Genomic DNA, 21,724 nt, shown 5'->3' on the forward strand with positions numbered 1-21,724 from the left:
CTATACATAACCGAGGGATAATAAAATACATTTGCGAATGTCATTAAAAGAGATATCATTGGATAGGTTTTTAAAAATAATTGAGGTTTCGCTAAATTTAATATAAATCGTAAATAAAAAAATTGTCCATGCGAGCGAAGCTGCGGGCGGAAATCTAGTAGGCATAAAATGCAGTTATTTCAATATATTAAGTCAATAATATCTTTTTACTTAAATATTATAACTTTTAAGAAACAGCTATATTCACTGGAAGCACAATACGTATTGTATTCAATGCAAATTGCTTCCTGTGTCCCTGCGAATACGATTTTTAATCAATATTGCTGACACTGTATATATCGGTCTCAAATATGATCCCTAGAATACGTTATAGCTACAATCAGATAGCTATCTAAAAAATATATTCTTTTCTTGTATCGTAATTACCTTATACTAAAATAGTTATAGAGATAGCTTGTTGCCAAACGGGTAACCTACAGTTATTTTTGCCATAAGGAGCGCAGGGACATACACACTACAACGTGCGTTTCCAGTAGGTACCAGCACAGGTAGTGCGAGACGAGCCTGGAATACTAAAATATGCCCAATAATGATATGCGTAGTCCTTAATCATAATTTTGCACACATTTCACGATATTGATGAACAGTGTTGTTCATGACAGACACAACGCACGTTTGAAAACACAGTAATAGAGCCGGTTAAGCGTATTTTGAACCGTTTCTTTATACAGTGCACATGTTTCAAGATTGGTGATTCATTTGTGGCAAAAAAACTTAAGGGACTTCGGTATACGCGGGTGACGCAGCCAAGTCATTGATCCCGTTGCGTTCCCCGGCGGCCGACGCCATGTCGGAGCCCACGACTCCTGCGGCCGTTCCGCTGTTCCCGCCTCTCGTCCTTGCGATATTTATTGCGTGCGTCGCCGGCGCCGCAAGCCTTGCTAACTGCGCTTTGATTGCAGCAATAATAAAACGGGCGAAAAATGGTAATATTATGTTATTTCTACTATATATTTTGTGTTTACTACTACTATATATATTATTTTGTGTTCGCATAAATGTAGTCAGAGTCAAAAACAAATTATAAGTATAAATAACAATAGTGATATTTATCTATATATTCCGTTGATTTCATATTGTCGTCATAATATGATCTATCGGGCCTATGCAGAGCACATATTTTTTAGCCGTTGAAGCTTTCAGGTAGTATATATAGTGTCTATGACTTTCAGTATATGTTAATATATTCATGCTTACATTTATTTAGATACTTTTTTTTAGGAAATTTAGCGTAATATATGATTAGCTATAATCTACTTCTTATCCCGGCCAGCCCAAGCTGACCAAGGGAAAATAATATGTAGCCCGTCACTCAGAAATAATGTAAATTTTCTACCGGAGATATAATATTTAAAATAGCTAGGTCTAGAATCTCGGAGCTTATTTGATGCAAATAAACTATTCAAGGGAGATCTTTAGAATAGATATTAACTTGTGGGTATAAATAGAACTTGTATTAGTTTTATGCGTTACACGACAAATAATTATTTTACATTAGTCTTTCTTTTTTCAGGTCTGTTTTGTTTCATCATCCAATTATCGATAGCAGATTTCGTGATGCTCAGTGCCTCTGCTGGACCCGAATTATGGTCACGTAATACACGAACGTGGGACTTCGGGAGAAGTAGCTGTGTAGCATTTAGAGGAATCAGTATTTTCGCGTCAACTGCATCAATATATTTAGTGGCTACTATAGCATTACACACATTGGCGACCATAAATCTAGAAGATAAACTCGCTGCACAAAAATCTAAACGCAACAGTACTGAAGAAGATGAAGAAATGCGGTCTTCGCGTCACAGCCTGGTCGCTAGCAGCGATACGTCTACTCCGCCTCGAACAATGAATTTGGACTATCGGCTCGTTGATGCTAGAGTTCCAATTGCTCCACCTACTTTTTTTGTATGGTTTCTATGTGCGTCGCTAAGCATCCCCGAATTCACATTAGCGACAACAATTCGTATGGATCATGGTATTGTTTGCAGTTTAGTGGATTCTAGTCACAAATTAAACATGCATTTTATGTTGGCTCTTTTTAACTTTTTCTTACCGGTTTTAATCATGACAACGATAAGCTTTCTCGTAAGTTTCAAATTAATGTCTAAAAAACGTAATAATTTTAATGAATTGATACCAGCTTTAAAATTGTCTCTATGTCTCATCGTGGTTTATTTCGTAATGTGTGCACCGCGATCTCTTTTAAATTTATATGGCATTTACTCTACAACCACGATGGATAGTGCAGAAGGTCATACAATATACACAGATTGGCTAAGATTCGTCAGTTTAATTTGTAGCAGCTTACACCTTTTATCAACTTTAGTACGACCACTTCTATGTATATCCTTATTACCGCGAATAAGAAAGAAGTTCTCGTTTGAATTTGGAAACAGAGATGCGGAAAATGTTTAAGTGGATAAGAAGGAACAGAGCTTATATTCATTTTTATTTGTAATTAATAATTTTATGAATAGAAATAAAAACAGTGCGTATTGATTTAAACTGTATATTATTTCTAAATTTGCTGTATCCATGAAAAATAGGTAAGGAACTGAGAATATAATGATAGACAATATTTCGATTTTTTTTGTCTTTCATTTCAAATAAAAAGATTGGGAACATATTTATACAGGTGGTTCAGTGATGAATGGAAAATCAGCTTGTTCAGTGGTGACTAGCGATTGTTGTTATCGATACAGACTAAGAGACTTTCATTCCATTTTGAGTTGTGAGGCAATAGCTATCCATCAAGCCTTAGAACTAGTACACATTAAATGAAACACAGATAAATATGCTATTTTTACAGACTCGAAATCATGTTTGATGGCATTAGATAACCCACTTCTGGTCCACTCATCTTAGCAATAAAACAAAAAATTTACCAGCTTATAAATAATAATTATACTATACAAATAATATGGATTCCAGGTCATCATGGAATTGTAGGCAATGAAACAGCTGATAGCGAAGCTAGGAACGCTCTCCATGGAAGCGAAATATGCGACACTATAAAATCTTCTGCAGTGGACTTAAAGAAATATGTTAAATATAAAGTTCTTTGGGTCCATCATAGGAACATCAAAATTATTTAACATTAGGAAATAAATTTTCAATAAGTCCGCTTCATTTCACTGCAAGAGATGAAGTCATTACTGCGAGGTTGCGTATTGGCCACACGAGTTTAACCCATATTCACCTCATAACAAAATCTAATGTAAACAAATGCAAGTGTGGTCTGTACGTCTCTGTGCAGCACCTTTTGATCGATTGTATATTTTACAGCAATGAGAGACGTACTTGTCAATTACCAAATTCGTTATCAGAATGCCTGAATCATGAAGGAACGGAAAAACCTTAAAGTTTCTAAAATTGATAAAAATTTATTCCCTAATTTAAGCATTCTAGTATAATTGTGAACTTTCATAGTGGTCGCTAATGACTTCATGTTAAAAAGCGACCTAAAATAAATAAAAAAAATAGTATAAAAAATATCTAGACATCTTAAAAAATATGATCTTTCTGAATGTTACTTATGAGCTGTGGTCTGATTTATAATGAGCAATAATCATCTAATGACTATCTCTTCTCATAAATAAAGGACAACATAATTAATATCAATTTGTGAATTATCGCTAGTCAAAATAGTGTCTTTAGAATTTTTATAGGTACAGTCATACTGGGTAACTTTGGTCCATATAATTTCAATTATAAGAATCAAATAATACAATTGATGCTTTATGCTTTTTTGGTGGCAGCCAAAATGTCAAGGCCAACGTTACATGGATAGAGGGTTGCTTGGTAATCGTTTTACTAATTTATTTATTTCTGGCACAGAAAACCACATAAAATACAAGATCAATCAGATGGGTAGTATTCATTATCATAATTGTGCAAGACTTTCGACGAATGAAAAATGTAGGTAACTTTATCTCGGGTTTCCCATAATACTACATTACACAACTTTAAAACAACCCAATTTCATTCATCAATCACCTAGTTAATTGAATTCATAAATCTGAAATCGTAATTCAAATCTCAAGCGCCAACAAATACTGACAGCTTTAGCTAAGACTGACAAGTGACAACTGACATTCCGTTCAGAAACTTATTGAAGAAATTTCCACATGGGAGCCATCAGCTTTCAAATTAAATAAAAATAATATAGTCGAATTGATAACTCTCTCGTTTATAAGTCGGCTGAATATAATATATTTTCTACAAAAATAAACCACCGGCAAATTGTCCGAATCAGATCATATAAGTGGGACCTTATGGGGAGTGTCAGCTTTTAGACAGAAAAAAATATAGGTATCGAAATCGTTTCACCCAGTCGTTTTTTTTTTTCTTTCATTATACCAAAAAGTTACAACTACAGTCAAAAGTTCTTGGATAACAAATATAACAAAAAACAATCGAACTGTTTTTCTTTGTCTTTTGAAAAGATAGCTAATCGCCGGATTTCGTTAAGAAATTGAATAGGTCCATGACTTCCTGTTATGGTATTAAGTAGCTACTCCTTTAAAAAAAAAACTAGCCAAAAAATAGATCATTTTAATCCCACCCGGGTGGTGATTTTGGTATTTTTCGAACGCTGATTAGGTACAAGACATGAAATGTAGGCAGCTCATTCCTCTAAACGTGAAAAAAAATAATTATTAGATCTATTCATTACTACTTAATGGATCTTGGTGTGGAGATGAAGAAGGGTGTGGAAATGAATACGAGCCCTCCGATTTCATTGGTTATTACCATTGTCCTTGATGAAGATTTTGAGTGCATTATATGTAATTTTTTCCAGAGGGTTATTTTATGTACTTTTAGCCGATTTGCTTTCTTAACACGATGAAGCAACGCCGAAATGGAAAGCTATAGCACTATTTAGTTAATTAAAACAATTGTGATTACTTAGAACGACAACAGTACAAAAAAAAGCGATTTATATAATATATAAATTTTTAAGAATTTACAATTATAGTGACAATGCAACTGCACACCAATGTGTATAATAGAATCGAAATGGCCGATTTTCATGTTTCTCGATTTGCCAAAGGTAAGTTGGTTACGTCGGTTATACGTAGTATCTAAGAAATAATATTCAACAGTCACGCAAAAATTTTTTAGTAGGTTCGAATGGCACTCATGAAGATAAATTAACATCCAGTGGATTCTTTTCTTTGAAGTCTCGAGTCCAATCATTATGTTAAAAAGATAAAAGGTCATTTATATATCATGATGTGTTTATACACTATGCACATTCATCCCAGTATAGTGGAATTCCCTAGTTCATGTGCAAAGTAATGTTCAGCTCCACCCGCCCAAGGATACGTAAAAATTGATGTTTTATGAGACAAAAATCTTTTTAGGGGTAAATAGGTGGCTGTTTATTTTAAATATCGATTTCTAAAACTAAAAATTGTATTTAATACAAAAGTTTATTGGTGAAAACATGAAAAATATAATAGATTAATGGCTGATAAAATGCAGCAGAAATGTTTACAATATTTGTCCATCACAAAATCTATTTTGCTAATAAATGCCTGAAAATTTCAGAATGCTTAAATTGGTGATGGGCACAATAAAATGGTTAATGTCAATAATAAGTATTCCTTTGGTTAATTTATTAATGGTCAAGGACATCACAAAAACCACATAAACAGACACTAACAAGTTTTTTGTGCCCTAATTTAAATACAGCCATTATGTACAGTTGCGATTTATTACTTATGAAAATCTAAACTTCATCGGGTTATTGGGCGTAATTTAACAATGTTTAAATATAATAACTAATTGCATAATTTTAAAACATTCATCATCATGATCTCCATTTCACTGCGGACATGCGGCGAAAGGAATGTTATATTTGGGGGGCCGACCGGGCTGTTATTACACTATATTTTAAAGGAAAACACTTTTAACTTAAGAAACCGTAATTTTAATAACTTAAGTTATAAATATTTATATTCATCAGGTCAGCTCGATATCTGTAATCCAGTGTAAATACAGAAATACAAAACCGTCAAAGATGACACATAACATTTAATTTGAGACGGATCGCAAAGGTCCGCTGCGAACGACATTTTTTAACATTTTATACAAGCGACGACTCGCGACAGGCGCCGCGCGGCGTTCTCGAATGTTACTCGTTTTCTTATAAAACACCGATGAGAACAAATGCGTGTGCTGGGGATGAGGCGGGGCGCTTAGTTGTCGCCGCCCTCGGCGGGCTCGTCGCCGTCGCCCTGCGTGTCTGACGTCCACAGCGTCAGGTTGTCTCGCAGCAGCTGCATGATGAGGGTCGAGTCCTTGTACGAGTCCTCGTTTAATGTGTCCAGTTCCGCGATCGCGTCATCGAAAGCCTGCAATCATACCGTACCGCCCATATAAATTAACAGTTACCACATTTTAAATATTCTAAAAACAAATATGAAACACAATGTATTAAAGTACTCTAAATAGGACACCTGATGCTGGCTGGATCGAGTATTAGGTGAGTTAATAGCATTGAAGGACCATGCCAAGTCAATATTAGTCAATTAAGACAGTCTACAAAGGATGACTAACTTCATGCAGAATGATATGTGAAATTTGAGGTTCATATAAGTTAGTGGGATGGAGTTATATAGTCGCGATAGCTCACTCCATACTCTGTGCAATATTGAGAACCTGTTTAGCTAAGTGGCAAGCTCGCGCAGGAGAGTTGATAATCTCGTAATAAAATACGGAAAAGTTGAGCGCGAGACCAAGCCTGATGGGATGGGTCGGTTGCATTTTGGCCTTAGCAATGTCGAACGCCTCCTGGTAGGCCTTCTGCGAGTCGTCCACGACCGCTGCGGACAATCGATAACAAGAATTACCAATCAGCGTCCTATCACCGTTCTCGCGCCAGCCAGCACAGAGCCTATGCATAACTGACACAAATAATGACCTGTTTGGCGAGATGGCACGCTTTGTCTGGCGAATTTAAGATCTCATAGTAGAAAACTGAGAAATTTAACGCGAGGCCCAGCCTGATTGGATGTGTGGGTTGCATTTTCGCCTTGCTGATTTCGAAAGCATCTTGGTATGCTTTCTGTGAATCCTCTACAACAGCTGTAATTTAAAGTCATTTCTAAATATTGCAATCATTAAAACCATTTCGTTTCCTTATCTAATAAATGATTTATAAATAATAGTATACTGTCAATTGTAATTGTTAATTGCTAAACTTACAATTTCTGGTTTCACCTGTGGCCACTTCTGCGAGGTACCTGTAGTAATCTCCCTTCATTTTAAGGTAAAATACTTTACTTTCTGGATTACTAGCTTTAGGGATAAGGTGTTTGTCAAGTAAACCCTGAAACAAATAAAAAAAAACTGGATTTATTGGAAACTAAAATACATCTCATTAAAAAAGATTTTGTCTAAAAAAATTGTGGTTCATTATCCCTGCAAAAACATTATAAATTTTATTATTGTAGCGGCTATATATATTGCGTGATGAAAAAAATAGGTTTTAATAAAAATTTTAGGGAATTGCCAATAAATTAAAAATGCAAGCGAGACACGGGGCAACGAACGAGGATAGGAGAGCAGCGCGCGCAGTGACGCGGCGCAATACGTCACCCCGCCCGCCCCGGCCGCGGAAAACCCGCACCGCGCCCCTGCCTGCTCACATGCGTACCTATTTCTATAAACCACCATTAACTTATGCAAATACCCAATATGACTGCGACCTTTGTTGCATCACGCCCTAAATTGGCAACAAGTAAAGGCGATGACGTCATTTGCGTAGGAAAGCAAAACTGACATCAATATAATCTTAATTTACTCGAAGTTCGTAATATAAGCCGATCGGATTATATTTAATATACATAAATCCTGAAAAATGAGAGAAAAAAAATTAAATATAAGAATTCACTTACCAGTACATCATAGCAGATTTCTCTGAGCTCCTTTTCTACTTTTACCCTATATTCTTTTGCCATCTGTTGTTTTCTTTCCGATCCCTCGGTTTTCTGTTCAATTGAGGATATGACTCGCCATGACGACCGCCGAGCGCCTACGACATTTTTGTAGGCAACAGAAAGGAGGTTTCTTTCTTCATTGCTGAGTTCAACCCCGGTTTCGGTGACTTCTTTCATCGCGGCCGCCATGTCGTCGTATCGCTCAGCCTGCTCCGCCAGCTTGGCGCGTTGCACCAGTTCCTCCTTGTCGACGGACATCGTTGATGATGTGTGTGAGGACTATATTACTGATGCCCCTGTAATGAATTAATGATATAAGTAAATGAAGATAAAGTCGAATCGATGAGTGCGCGTTAAATAATTTCTCAGAAAGACTAATCGTTGGGCGTCACTTTCACCAAGTGAATCCAAATGGGTAAATGAGTCATCATAAAATACGACGCACCTTCAGATAGAGGCTCACGGGCGCACTCGCGCAATGTATAAACTCAACGTAGCTCTAAGAGCGACCCTCACGCAAAACGCGACATCGACGCGGCGTCCGTTCGGTTTGACAGCATCTCACAGACTCGGCTCACTGGCTAGGTACGCGCCGTCGCCGCGCCGCCGCTAAGCAAACGCCACTGCGCCAACAGTATTGATCCGCCGACACGGGATGAACACTCCAGACGAAATACGACTAGCGCGACGCTTGCACACACCCCTCACCCTCGCCACCCGCCACCCTACACCCCCACTGCTTGCACCGCACCCTCGCCCGGCAACCCGGCGCCTACCTCATTCTACCCTTATCTAGCTTATCTACTATGCTGTTTTCTGTTCAATATCCTGTTGCTAGGGCACTAATCGTGATAATTGGCCGTTGCAAAGCTTTTAACATTTTTCTTCATTTCATCAAGAAGAAAGGGAAACGAAATAGTAGCTGCAGTCCAGCATTGATTTCATTTTTCACACAATACTTAATGTTGGGTGTGGCATTTCCATATTATGATGTACACAAATTTATGTATATAACATAAATCAGTTTTGAAGCTACAGAATTTTAAACATATCATCAGGCAATTTTTGGTGTTGGATTTTCTTTGTAACAACCACTTTAAAACATGTTTTAAATCAAACTTAACAATTTCAATGTCTAACGCATCTCTACAATGACATTATCGCAATCTTCAAAGCACATTAAAGTTTCAATGAACATATTATAACAGATTTCCTTGCATGAATTAATAAATCAATGGAATCTTTTTATTGCTTATAATGAAAAATAAGATGATAAACGCTTTTTCTTGTGACTTAATGAGACACTTCATCACACCTATCGACTTTTATAGTAATATTTGTCCCTTGCAACAGAGAAATACAATTATAATTCCGAATTCAATAATTTTAGCTTTAAATTAATTTGGTTTAAATATTGTATTTATTCAAACTAATGATTAATATATGTAAACCCCATCTAATAGCGATAACACCTTTGCTATATGCAAATAAGTAAGCAAAAGTATTGTAGAATATGGTATCAATAAATTTAACATAAAAATATCAAAACAATAATGATAACTAATTCAACCAAAAAAAAAAAAAAAAAAACATAAAATATATGATCCTCATCTATAAGTTCTCTTCACAGAAGGCTTATGACTACTGCATCTGTAGCTTTAGATGAGTCATAACAGTAAGGTTAAACATAGTGGTGGGTGAATTAGCAACAAGGATCATTCCAGAGTCACAAGTTATCAGAATATCAGCAAATTAATCTATCTACCAATTTATATGACCTTTTATCTACAATAGAAAATATACACGTGCCTATCTCATGTAAATGACATAGTAGCTGAGAAAAAGGTACAAGGAACTCCATATTCTGCATAGACACTGAAATTTCATCTTGCTGATACTTAACTTTTTATATTAACTATAATGACATAAATCATTATCGAAAAAGATAACGGCGTGACTGAGACGCAAGGCCAAACTACGACGCACTTACTTGGTTTTTCATTTATCGTCATAAAATATCGTAATAAATATATATTACTCACATGCCAGTATGCTCAGTAATCGAGAACTAAAATAGAACCGCAAAGAGAGAGGCATATTACAAAAAGAAAAGACTTTAATAGGCACCATGCACCTCACTACAAGAATGTTCATATAACTTACGTGTAGTTTCGGTAGAAACAATTTCTTAACCACCGTTTCGGCCTACTCAAACTTTTAGATTATATGTAAATACATTAATATAACGATAGATTTTAATTACTAAAATTTATAACGATAGGTAACCGCACCGCAATATCGTGTCGCCGGCTCTGGCAAAATGGCTGCTACAAGGGACACTCCTTTTATGCGTCACAGTCACAAATGTATAAAGTTATCTTAAAAATCCACACTCTTTTAAAATCACAAAATGAATATCACACAATGCTTAATTATCTACACTTACTTGTGAAGGGAATTAAAGTAATTAAGCCAGCGATAGCAACACAATTTCAATTTTTCTCTTGCTGTGAACGATACACTACACTGACGGCTGCGGGGCCAGAGGGGAAACAAAAACGGAACGGGGTTCTCAAAATAGTCGTCCAAATAGGCCAGCCATCTTGAAACGCACGAAAATTTATTTATACTGTTTTAAATTCCGATGAATACTCCGGATTTCTAACAAATTTAATTACAAGTTAAAAAACTACCAAAAACCTTTCAGCAAAGCATTTTTTTGTTCTCATGAAATAAATGTTAAATATGGAACAGGTAAAATAAAATTATTTTTTTATACTGACAATATCAAGAATTATATACTTATAATACTGTGTATACCTATTGGGTATTTCCTTTTTCATAATAAAACATTTAAATTGTTTTTCAAATAGAAGCGTTATCGAAGAGTAAGTGCTATTATCCGATATCCAGAAATTTAGTATTCCTAACTTAACTCATTTAATGGTGTATTTACACATTTTCCCTCATCGTGTGATTCGCTGAATCATTCGTATTCGAGTGTCGACTGTCGATGTGAACTACTGTTCTGATATTCGTCATCCCTTTAATTACGTCCAAAAAGGCGCTCTTTAACACGAATAAGCAAATATTAAGATAAATAGTGATTTATTATATATTATTTACTGTTCGTATTTATAGTATTACTTGCGGAATCATTTACCGTTATTCAAATAATAAAAACTGTCCTATCTTATAAATTTGATGAAACTGCATATGGTGTGCAGATATTTATTAAAATCGATTGAGTAGTTTAGGAGTTCATCGCGGACAAAAAAACGTGACGCGTTATTTATATATATAGAAATATTTACTATTCACCAAGACATTCAAATTTATAATAATTTGTAAGTAATATTAACAAAATTAGATAAACACGTAATCAAAAATAGATAGAATGAATAAAAAAAATAATATATTCATAAGGGTCCTGTATAGACCACTCAGACTAAAAGAAGAATTAGTCTGACGACTGAGACCCTAAATTAGTTCAAGACATCGAACATGTATGATTGCCATAATCGAGTGTCGGCTGCCAGATTCGTAGAATAAATTAATGTTATCTCAATATGTACGCTGAATTTCTTGTGAATATTTTAGCCTATAAGAGTAGTAGCGCGCATGCGCGTTGTTTTTAAATTGACCGCGGTTTTAAAAAATTTCCTAATAAATATAGATTATTCAGTAAATTAATAGAAAATAGTAATTTATGCAGTAAATTAAATTTTATTGAAATAATTACATTATAAAATCATTTATCTTTTAAATTGCATAGATGTAATTCAGAATCTCTAAAAAAGAGCACTTATGGAGTGAATGAGTAAAATTTCAGGTGAACATTGAAAACGCGAGCGCACGCGCGATACTACTCTTATATGGTGACAATTTTCTAATAAAAGAAATGGAATAATCACAGCCAATTTATGATCGAACAAACGTTAAAAATGATCGAACGAACGGTAATCAATAAGAAAACTTTCATTTCAGTAATAAAACAATAATTATATAGTGAGGGGGATTAAATTGAGGATCAAAATTTGTTTAATTAATTGTTAATAAATAAATAACGAACAAAGAACTAATGATTAAAAAAAAAAGTGAAAAATTCCGAAAAAAAAAAAGAAATTAAGTGGGGCCAAATTTAGTGAGCCTCCAAATACATGTAATTTATTATACAAATAAGATTAGTGTTGTGTGGACCCGCTATAATAGGTGCAAGTTGACATTGGCATTATGCAAACTGAAAATATCACCTACGTCTAACGTCAAATGTCAATCATATTTTGCTCTTTTCGTTCAGAGTTCTTGTCAAAATAAATGCACGTGTTGTTTCGATTTGCGTATTTTTATGAATATATATTACTAAAAAGAGAAACGGAGTATCGTTTTACGAATTAATGCACATTATTTAGATAAGTTAAAATGCCGAAATCGAAACGTGATAAAAAGGGTAAGTTATATTCTTCTTCTATAACCTACACACATTACACACTGAATCACACGATGAATAATAAGCATTTATAGTGGATGCCTATTTGTTTTATTTATTCAAGACTTCTCTGACATTTTATTTTACAGTTTCACTCACCAAGACCAATAAAAAGGGACTTTTGTTGAAGCAAAAAATCATTGAAGAAGTTAGAAATTCTCTATCAAAATATGAAAATATTTTTGTGTTTTCGGTAGACAATATGCGAAATACAAAATTAAAGGATTTGCGTAATGAATGGAAGGATTCAAGATTTTTCTTTGGAAAGAATAAAGTTATGGCTGTTGCTCTGGGAAGAACTAAAAGTGATGAAGTAGAAGATCAGTTGAACTTGGTAAGTATTCATCGAATACTTTGATTACGTGCGATCATTTGAAATTACCTTACTTACAAAAACATTTTTAATAAGTTTTTTACATTAAATTTATTGTAAAACTTTTTTTTTGTAATATTGAAATAATTGTCATTATTAAAAATTATGGTGTCTGAGTTCATACTATCAGTAAATTTTATGGAGATTAGTTAGTCTACCAAAACTATCATTTTCATTAATTATAATAACAAGAAATCAGACAAAATTGTTGTATCTTGTGGAGGCAGATGTTTGTATTGGTGTTCCAATGTTTCCAAAGTTTCGACACTGCTGCTATTCAAAATTAGATAATATCTCTGTTGACCTGTAGCAAGGATATATTTACCGCAAGGCCAATAAGGGAGGCCTACATAGGTATTGTAATTCCCAATACAACACACTGAAAAAATAAAAGATGCATTCTGCAGATCCTAGATCAGGTCTAAAGATGTGTTGAAGTCTAAGTTTTAGAAGTAAATTATTTCTACATATAGAAGGAGAACTTACATTGAGAAAGTTTATTAATATTATAAATCTTTTCAGCTTTCTAAGAAGTTAAAGGGTCAATGTGGTCTTCTTATGACAAACCGTGATGTTATTGATGTCCTGCAATGGTTCAAAGCTTTTGAAGATTCCGAATATGCTAGAGCAGGGTTTATAGCAACTAAAGATGTGATATTGCCAAAAGGCCCCCTTGCAGACTTTTCACATACAATTGAACCACATCTCAGAAGACTTGGTCTGCCCACAAGTTTAGAGCGAGGTGTTATCAACCTTATCAAGGAATACCAGGTACAAAGTATACAAATATTTAGTAAAGCATTGACATACCAGAGAAGACATATAAGACATAAAAGATAGTCAGCCTGGTGGTTTTCCCCCCATAGTTCTTGCATAAAAACTCATCAATTAAAAAAACCCATGTCCTATATGAGACCCTAGGTCTCTTTCTATCCCTGTTCCAAATTTCATCGAAATTGTTTTTATTGGTTTAAATACCAGTACCTTTAATATTTTTTTCTCTATCACAGGGAAAGTTGAATTAGATACCATGTAGCAGTAGAGACTGTCTATTGTATTATATTGTTTTCCTATATACATAAGTCATGTATGTATATTGTATATATGCATGTATGCATGTATGTATGTTGTATATATGGATGTATGTATATGTGTAATTGTAAATACAATTAGTATATTTCTATCTTGTGCACTACCACTCCCCTCCTTCACAGCTTTCCTCCTTGCAAGCAATAAGACCGCCTTCTGTACTAATTTTTTATATTATGTCCATTGTATTATTCTTTCTTTGTGTACAATAAAGAATTTTTATTGTTATTATTATTATATATTTCTTTTCTTTTTATGACAAAAATTATTTAAATCAACCACAAACTAAATATTTTAACTGAATATTACAGGTTTGCAAGAAAGGTCAACCACTAACACCAGAACAGGCAAGCATACTTAAACTATTGGGTTTTCAAATGGCAAATTTTAAAGTAGTAATAAAGTGCCATTGGACAAAAGGAAAGGGATTCCATAAAGATATTGATGTACCCAGTGATGAAGAAGAAAGTGATAATGATGATGAAAATAATGCTATTGAAGATGTTGCTATGGAAGACGATGAGACATAATATTAGTGCAGTGCATATATTTGTTTTAAGTAAACATGTTATAATTAAAAGGACTTTAACTGGAATCAATGATGTTTATTTTGCTTTACTTTTTGCAAAAAAAAACCACTCGACAATTTAATTTTCGGCAAAAGACAGACCAACAAGATTTTACATCTACACCAATATTATTAAGAGGAAAGATTCGATTGTTTGTTTGTTTGTATTAAATGGGCTCTGAAACTATTTAACTGATTTCAAAAATTATCAAATAACATGCCAACATTATCTCTGGTAAACAATGAGATATTTTTCCGCAACAATAATGTAGCTTACATTATTGAAAAAATAAAAATATCTCATTCCTACGGGAAAACGGCTCACAGGACAGTTGGTGGTAAGAACTATCCTTTCTTCGGATTAAAACTATTTTTTTTCATGATCTGCAAACAGTCGCAAGACTAAGCAGATTTCCAATTATGTAGGCGACGAGACCAGTGTCCGTCTGCCTCCTGCCTGAAGAAGGGTTCACGAGTTCATGTCAAACTTCTAAATTAAAACCAAATACTTGAAAATTTTTAGTGTTTGCTACAAACACAGGATTCAGAGAATTTATACATATATTACATACACAGTACTTAGATATATCGAAAATAATATTTTTATTGTCTTAACAATTCGTAGCGTGATATTGTATGGGCAGTGCCAGCGAAATCTTCCACCTACGTTTCTAGTGACTTCGGTAAGCATTTTTAAATATTGAAGGCCTAACTTTTAATGATATCAGTCCGTAAAAGCTACATCAGAATAGTTCTTATATTTTGTCTGTTGTCCAAAAGATTTATAACGTTTAACCTTATATATTTGCATAACTTTCGCACCCCTTTTCCCCTAATGTTATTTTACCCCTTTGATGTAAAAATTTTACAAACTTGATAACAATTTTAATTATATATCAACAAAAATAAGGATCACTTGGATATTGATTTCACCCAGGTAGTACAGTACCTAGACACGTCCAGACATTGCGTACTATATCGACATCGACTAGGAACTTGATTCAGTCTGATAAGTCTACCATAGAATCACGGATTAAGATCTAGTAACTCCGATGTAGAATAAGCACCTCATTATCTTATATATAAAATTCTCGTGTCACAATGTTAGTCTCTATACTCCTCCGAAACGGCTTGACCGATTCCTCTGAAATTTGGTAAGCATATTGGGTAGGTCTGAGAATCGGCTAAAATCTATTTTTCATACCGATAACCTAAACGATAAGAGTAAGGCAGAACAGCGTTTGCCGGGTGCAGCTAGTTTTGAATAATAATTTAATCCGCCTAAAAATTGTCAGCGCAAGACTAAATTTCAATAGGACAACATAGGGAGTCACTGGCTTTCAATTAAAAAAATGATAATAGAAATCGGTTCACCTAGTGTTAAGTTGTGAGGTAATAACCACAATTATATGTATACAGTTTAATTGATAACGTCCTCATTTTTTTATCTAAATCAATAAGTTAAAAAGCTTTCGTAATGTATGTATAACTCCGAGCTCTACCTCACTATTATAAATTTAAGCCGCTACAGGAAGCTTAGGGATTCAATTAATAAAATAATTTGAGTCAACAAAATATACTTTATACGAAGCATATTGATTTTTATTGTTGAAATCATTAGCACTATCATTTTTCATTATTGACAAAAATAAATTAAAGATAATAGAAAAATAATACATAAAACAGGTGTCCATTCGTTTTCTATACATACAATATCAAACTAACTTAAATCTTTACAAAAAATAGCAGTATTCTAACAAAAATCAATTGAATTACAAAAATAAAATCATCAATGGCTTTGCCTGAGTGGGACAAATTTGAAATGTGAACTTGTGTTACATTAAACATAACTTATATATAAATAGGTAATCACAGTACAAAAGTAAAGCATTGCTTCATCATCTGACGACATCACAGCTCATACACCCAGCAAAACATAACAATTTCATAGCGACTATGTGACAGTCTTTGAGATGCATATCATGACTGTTAGCTACACGCTCATCCTACAAAATGTTATTAAAATTTTAATTGTAACATACACACAATGTGACGACATTAATTGATTTGAAAAGTTTCTAAACATGGAACATCTACGCGATATTTGCGTTTATCCGCTTATAAAGCTAAAACGCGGTGCTCGAATTATAACTATTAACGATTTAATACGCCACAAGAATACATTTCTATTCAACTATTTGTAAAACTACGTATTACGTTACATGCATGGTACATTACACAAAAGTCTATCCATTTAGAATGTATTTAAATTAAATAACCTCGTTTAACTAAATATAGCGTAATATTAATAGTACGAGTAGTAGTTTGAAGCGATCCTAACTGAGTGACATTCAAGCCGAGATCGCCCTTATATCACAGCCTGCTATTAAGAATAATCAGCTATGAATGATAGAATTCTACGTCTATTAAAAATGTCATTTGGAATTACAAAAGCGCCGGCGCTTTTCGATTATTATAATCAGTATTTATCCAAGTATGCTCGTGGAAAAATAAACCTAAAATAAAGTTGTCTTTCTGTTGTATTTCCAGAGTCCAATATAGCCCAAGGTCTATTTAGGAACTATGGATATTAGATAAGGTAATGAGTTATTTTGCAATAATTAAAAGTGTTTTATTTCTATCATCAAATCGTAAACAACCTATTCTGGTACACTTCTGTGTTAATTTAATTCAAAATTTCTAAAAAAGCCACTGTAAAACTAGTAGTTGAAATCCTACAAGTTTAATTATATCAACTTTTTAAATTTCGTAATAGGAACTAAATATATATTTCTACAGAAAAAGCTGAGTTTATGTTTGGTATGTATTGAGTTTATCATTTTACATTAATAAGTAACATCAGGCATAACGCACACCCTCAAACAATTTTTTTACGCCTGAATATGTACATCACTAATTAATCTATAGCCTTGAATTGTTATATCGCCAAATGTCTTTAATTCTACTTTTTCTATTTCACCCGGTATATCGTTAATCCAATTATATTAAATGACACATTTGTAATAATTATTAATTGTACTGTAAGAGCTTCTCACAAATAAATGATATTTGTCTTTAACAAACAATATTAGACCTTACACAAACACTTATTTTGTACCTTCCGCATACAAAATGAGTTACAGAACGTTACAACTAAACCGTACCAACTGAATCATTTCAAAATGAGATGCAAAATCGCGCTTGGCAATTCCAATATTGCACAAATCCGTGTTATATAGTGGTTGGTTTATATATTTTATGTTTTGGTGGGAGTTGTTGTAATTGCGGGTAGTAAGACGTCGGGCAGCGGCTCGCGCCAGTACACCGCCTGCGAGAACTCGTCGCTCGGCTCGCACAGCACCGGCGGGAACACTTGGTCCACTAGCACAGTCATGTGCGAGTACCTGGGGAATAATCATTCATTGATAATATAAAAAATGTGAATATTCGTAGTTTGGCTATTAGATTGTGGGTACACGAGTGTGGATCGCCTGTTGCTAAGCGAATTCATAGCCCATAGACAACTACAAAGTTCTTAGACGATGTGTTGCCGACTTAAAATTTTTTTTTGGGATATTAAATGTAAACTATACATTTATTATTATCCTTGATTGTATTGTGTTCGGTCAGAGAATAATATATTTTACTTCAAAATTAGGGCGATACTAATGCATTAAGGGAATTAGAATATATTTGTCATGATGGACAAAGAAAAAAAGTGATGAAAAATAAATACACAAAGAACATAGCTGAAGAATCTACGATGAGAATTATGTTTAAAGTATTAGTGTTAAAAATGTCTCGGCGTTGTTAAATGAAGAACCAACCATCATGTTAAGACCAAATCCAAACCCAATATTATGATTCATCTAACATATCTACTACAAAAAAATGCTCATCGATGAATAATTCTTAAGAATTATCATTTAAGATATATTCACATTGCAAACCTAATTATTAGTAATCAAATCTAACAAATACAATAACGCAATACATAAAAATAAGTATGCCCATTATTATCGATAATAGTGTATAGGCAAATTGATTATAATAAATAATGTTAATAGAATTCATAAAACACAAAAAAAAATTACACATGATTTTATTTTGAACAACATCGATACTGTCGCGATTAAGATAACGCATACGTGTTGTTTTCGTCAAAATTAGAACAATTATATAGCACTTCAAATATTTGATACGAATCACGCCTACGACACTTTCACAAGATATATTTCAACATACAAATGACATGATCGTCGATTGTTAATACAGAGATAGTATAGGCGGTCACAAACAATTCAATTCGGAATGCCAAATTTCACATAACCGAGTGCTGGCATTCTCATTGAGCGGTCTGTTCTTGTTAGAGCAATGGAAAATTAATGTTTATGCGCGTCTCCGTGTGCGACAAGCCCCTAGACATGCCATATGGCTTACCATAGTCACGTGCTCATTCCTTATAATCGAAATAAATCTAATCATTATTCGCGCTAGCTAACATTATCGCTTTTCAACGGCGGGAAGAAATCATCGACCATGTCACTTTGCACGTGGTAACTGAAATAGAAATACGTATTAAATCTCGATGTGCGAGTGTGTAGTTAGTGTGTAGCGGTCGCTTATGTACACGCGTGTGAGTGACAAGTGAACGTCTAGATAAGCTGTTTTCGTCGAATTTCGAATTTTCTAGAGTAAGTGATAGACACAACAATTAATTCGAATGTAAAAATGTTACGTTCACTTTCGATTCGTTTTTATCGCTCAATTGGCAACGACATAATAAATTTGTTTTGTCTTTTTTTTTAAGTTATAAGTGAACTAAATTTATAATCACTAATTGCTCTATAAAACTCAAATTTTCGATGATTCATAGTTCATTCAATGGTATTGATACATACGTGGATTGGAATGTCTGCGTCAGTTCATGCTTGAGTTCGCCCTTGTAGTTGATTGTGAATATCCTCACTATGGGAATGCCGACAGCTTGGTACGCCCACACGTCCTGGCAAAATATTTTATCATTATATAATTAAGCTGTTATAATTAGAAAATATATTTTAGACAACTGTTAGTGCTTTATGTTAAGTTGAATATTATAATATCATGTATCAAGTATTTAAGTTTGTTGTATATTTTTTTTTTGTATCGGTGTCGCATTGGGTGTGTCCTGTTATGGCAAGTGATTTTTATAAATAAATAAATATATTTCATATTGATTTTACAGTTATTTAACCTGCCTGACCATATCCTCAATATTGTTACAAAAAACTGCAATCGGTACGCCGTATTTATGATATTTGTTTAAACCGATTAAAAGAAATATTAGTATTGCTAGTTTTTGGCGACGGATCCGCTAACGTTCATACTGTAAATCTAAACCATTTTCGTATTCAAATCTAAAGACTCAAAAAAACCATTTAAATCCAGCTTTTTTTAGGATGAGCAGTGACAAACCCACGCACAGAAGAATAAAAAAATACGTACAAAAGTCGTACACATTTATATTGGTTTTCTATAAATAGTCTATTTAAAAGTGTCTTAAAAGCAAATATTGCACATTTTACTTTCCTACAGACATTGTAAAGATAATTTGTTTACTAATTACATAACCTAACAAATTCCCACAGTAGAATGCCACTTACATTAACTCTATTCCCATACCCCGCATAAAAGGGGTTGGAGCCAGTCGGGAAGAGCGCTTTTATATCAGCCAAGCATTGAATCTTGAACTCTTCCGGTTTCTTCTCGATGACTTCTCTATGGAAGGCGCGCAGCAACGACGTGGGGTTGAGCAGCAACGGCCCGTCCGGCAGACACACCTCGCCCTGCTTTATGGAGCGGAGGTATTCTCGGGTCACCTGTGAATTATATTATAATCATAAAAATAAATTTAATTTCACAATTACGTTTAAACATTACAGTTTTGAGCTGATGCTAATGTTAACACTGAATGAATAAGGAATTATATATTTCATATGATGCAAATTAAATGAACAGAAAGACTTGTGTTGTGTGTTGCACTACTCTGTTCTAATTTTTTAAATTAAAATTTGAAATCAAAATTTATTAACAAATTAATTATTCAAGTCACACTACACTCTAGGTCTTCATTCAAAATATAGATATATACAAAACTAAAAGTATATTCACCCCAGCTTGCCCAATAGCTCGCGCTGATAAGTACAGCAGCTGGTAACCATTGTTTTTGATTTTCGTGAACAGTTGAGCAACACCGGATTGCGCCCAATCCTTTCCGACCAAGGGGAAAATGTGTCCTAGTACGTCAGACCTGTAACAAGCATGACATATATAAGAAAAACAGTGTGAAACAAACGAGCGATTTTTATTATTGTCAAATCGAATATTTTATCGTCGTAAATATTATTTAACAAGCATATAACTATAATATATATAACAAAGCAAATATTATTTTTTTAAAAGCCTTTAAAATTACTTTTATTGCTTATTAAACCACCTTTATACATGCATAAATGAATAAATTAAATAGCGAGTAACACATTTAAGAGAATAATTATAAAATTGTATAGTCATAAGATATACAAATAATAAAAACATTGCGGTTACTGATTACGCGTTCGCGGTGCTCTTATATTTTATCTGTGGTTGGAAACGAACGCTACCCGCTAACAGCGCTACCGCAATAACATAAAACAATACCACGTTATTGTTTACGTGACACACATATGTATTGTTCTCAATACATTTGTAATATATACAATATCCTTATTTGTGAGCAACATACGAATACAATAAAATGTAAATTTTTGCATAAATCCATGGACTGTTTTCATTTTTGTATTACATAATTTGTGATGCCAGAGTTGGGTTTGTATTGCAAGTGACACCCATGACTTTAGTGTGTACTTGACATTATTATGCCGGAACCACTCCTTGTAAAAAAAATTCTATGACCTATTTCACTCTATTGTATCTTATTTTATTTATGCAACACAAAGAAGGTTATTGCTATGATAACATAACTTGATAACATTTACTTCAAAACGCCATTTTTTAAATGAAAATGCTTCCATTTTAGTTTATTACATTACTAGCTGCGGCCCGCGTCCACCCGCGTAAGTCCGTATCCCGCAGGAATATCGGGATAAAAAGTTGCCTATATGTTATCCCAGTTGTCCAGCTGTCTACGTACCAAATTTCATTGCAATCGGTTCAGTAGT

At 33.8% G+C, this 21,724-nt stretch overlaps 4 protein-coding genes across 13 annotated transcripts in view; 2 read left to right on the forward strand and 2 right to left on the reverse strand.

The window, feature by feature from the left end:
• The first annotated feature begins 649 nt into the window (after window positions 1-649).
• Window positions 650-2,558, forward strand: LOC119829513. Its single transcript, XM_038352057.1, has 2 exons — window positions 650-986; window positions 1,574-2,558. The coding sequence occupies exons 1-2, from the start codon at window positions 848-850 to the stop codon at window positions 2,470-2,472; spliced, it is 1,038 nt and encodes a 345-aa protein (XP_038207985.1). The 5' UTR covers window positions 650-847; the 3' UTR covers window positions 2,473-2,558.
• Window positions 2,559-5,475: 2,917 nt separating this feature from the next.
• On the reverse strand, window positions 5,476-10,601 carry LOC119829514 (14-3-3 protein zeta). 6 transcript variants are annotated; one of them, XM_038352062.1, is made up of 5 exons: window positions 10,167-10,309; window positions 7,962-8,299; window positions 7,270-7,393; window positions 6,724-6,887; window positions 5,476-6,416 (listed from the first exon to the last, which is right to left on the reverse strand). In XM_038352062.1, the coding sequence occupies exons 2-5, from the start codon at window positions 8,259-8,261 to the stop codon at window positions 6,261-6,263; spliced, it is 744 nt and encodes a 247-aa protein (XP_038207990.1). In that variant the 5' UTR covers window positions 8,262-8,299; window positions 10,167-10,309; the 3' UTR covers window positions 5,476-6,260. The 6 variants fall into 6 exon arrangements, with proteins under 6 accessions (XP_038207990.1, XP_038207992.1, XP_038207987.1 ...); XM_038352059.1 differs by lacking the exons at window positions 6,724-6,887; window positions 10,167-10,309 and adding exons at window positions 6,986-7,149; window positions 10,450-10,601 and having other exon boundaries at window positions 5,486-6,416; XM_038352060.1 differs by lacking the exon at window positions 6,724-6,887 and adding an exon at window positions 6,986-7,149 and having other exon boundaries at window positions 5,486-6,416; window positions 10,295-10,422.
• A 1,672-nt stretch (window positions 10,602-12,273) lies between these two features.
• LOC119829700 (mRNA turnover protein 4 homolog) lies at window positions 12,274-14,549 on the forward strand. 2 transcript variants are annotated; one of them, XM_038352332.1, is made up of 4 exons: window positions 12,274-12,453; window positions 12,582-12,826; window positions 13,388-13,636; window positions 14,266-14,549. In XM_038352332.1, the coding sequence occupies exons 1-4, from the start codon at window positions 12,426-12,428 to the stop codon at window positions 14,482-14,484; spliced, it is 741 nt and encodes a 246-aa protein (XP_038208260.1). In that variant the 5' UTR covers window positions 12,274-12,425; the 3' UTR covers window positions 14,485-14,549. The 2 variants fall into 2 exon arrangements, with proteins under 2 accessions (XP_038208260.1, XP_038208261.1); XM_038352333.1 differs by having other exon boundaries at window positions 12,275-12,453; window positions 12,690-12,826.
• Window positions 14,550-16,166: 1,617 nt separating this feature from the next.
• LOC119829282 (phosphatidate phosphatase LPIN2) overlaps window positions 16,167-21,724 on the reverse strand; it is a 27,610-nt gene continuing 22,052 nt past the window's right edge. For 3 of the 4 annotated variants that reach the window (XM_038351722.1, XM_038351723.1, XM_038351721.1), the window contains 4 exons: window positions 20,676-20,814; window positions 20,168-20,383; window positions 19,424-19,527; window positions 16,167-17,926 (listed from right to left, as the gene is read on the reverse strand). In XM_038351722.1, coding sequence (XP_038207650.1) covers window positions 17,779-17,926; window positions 19,424-19,527; window positions 20,168-20,383; window positions 20,676-20,814 — 607 coding nt within the window. In that variant the 3' untranslated portion in view covers window positions 16,167-17,778. Of the gene's footprint in view, window positions 17,927-18,962; window positions 19,083-19,423; window positions 19,528-20,167; window positions 20,384-20,675; window positions 20,815-21,724 lie in introns of all 4 variants that reach the window. The other variant, XR_005287804.1, reaches the window with a different exon arrangement.

This window comes from Zerene cesonia, chromosome 10 (assembly GCF_012273895.1).
Source record: "Zerene cesonia ecotype Mississippi chromosome 10, Zerene_cesonia_1.1, whole genome shotgun sequence".
Taxonomy (NCBI): domain Eukaryota; kingdom Metazoa; phylum Arthropoda; class Insecta; order Lepidoptera; family Pieridae; genus Zerene; species Zerene cesonia.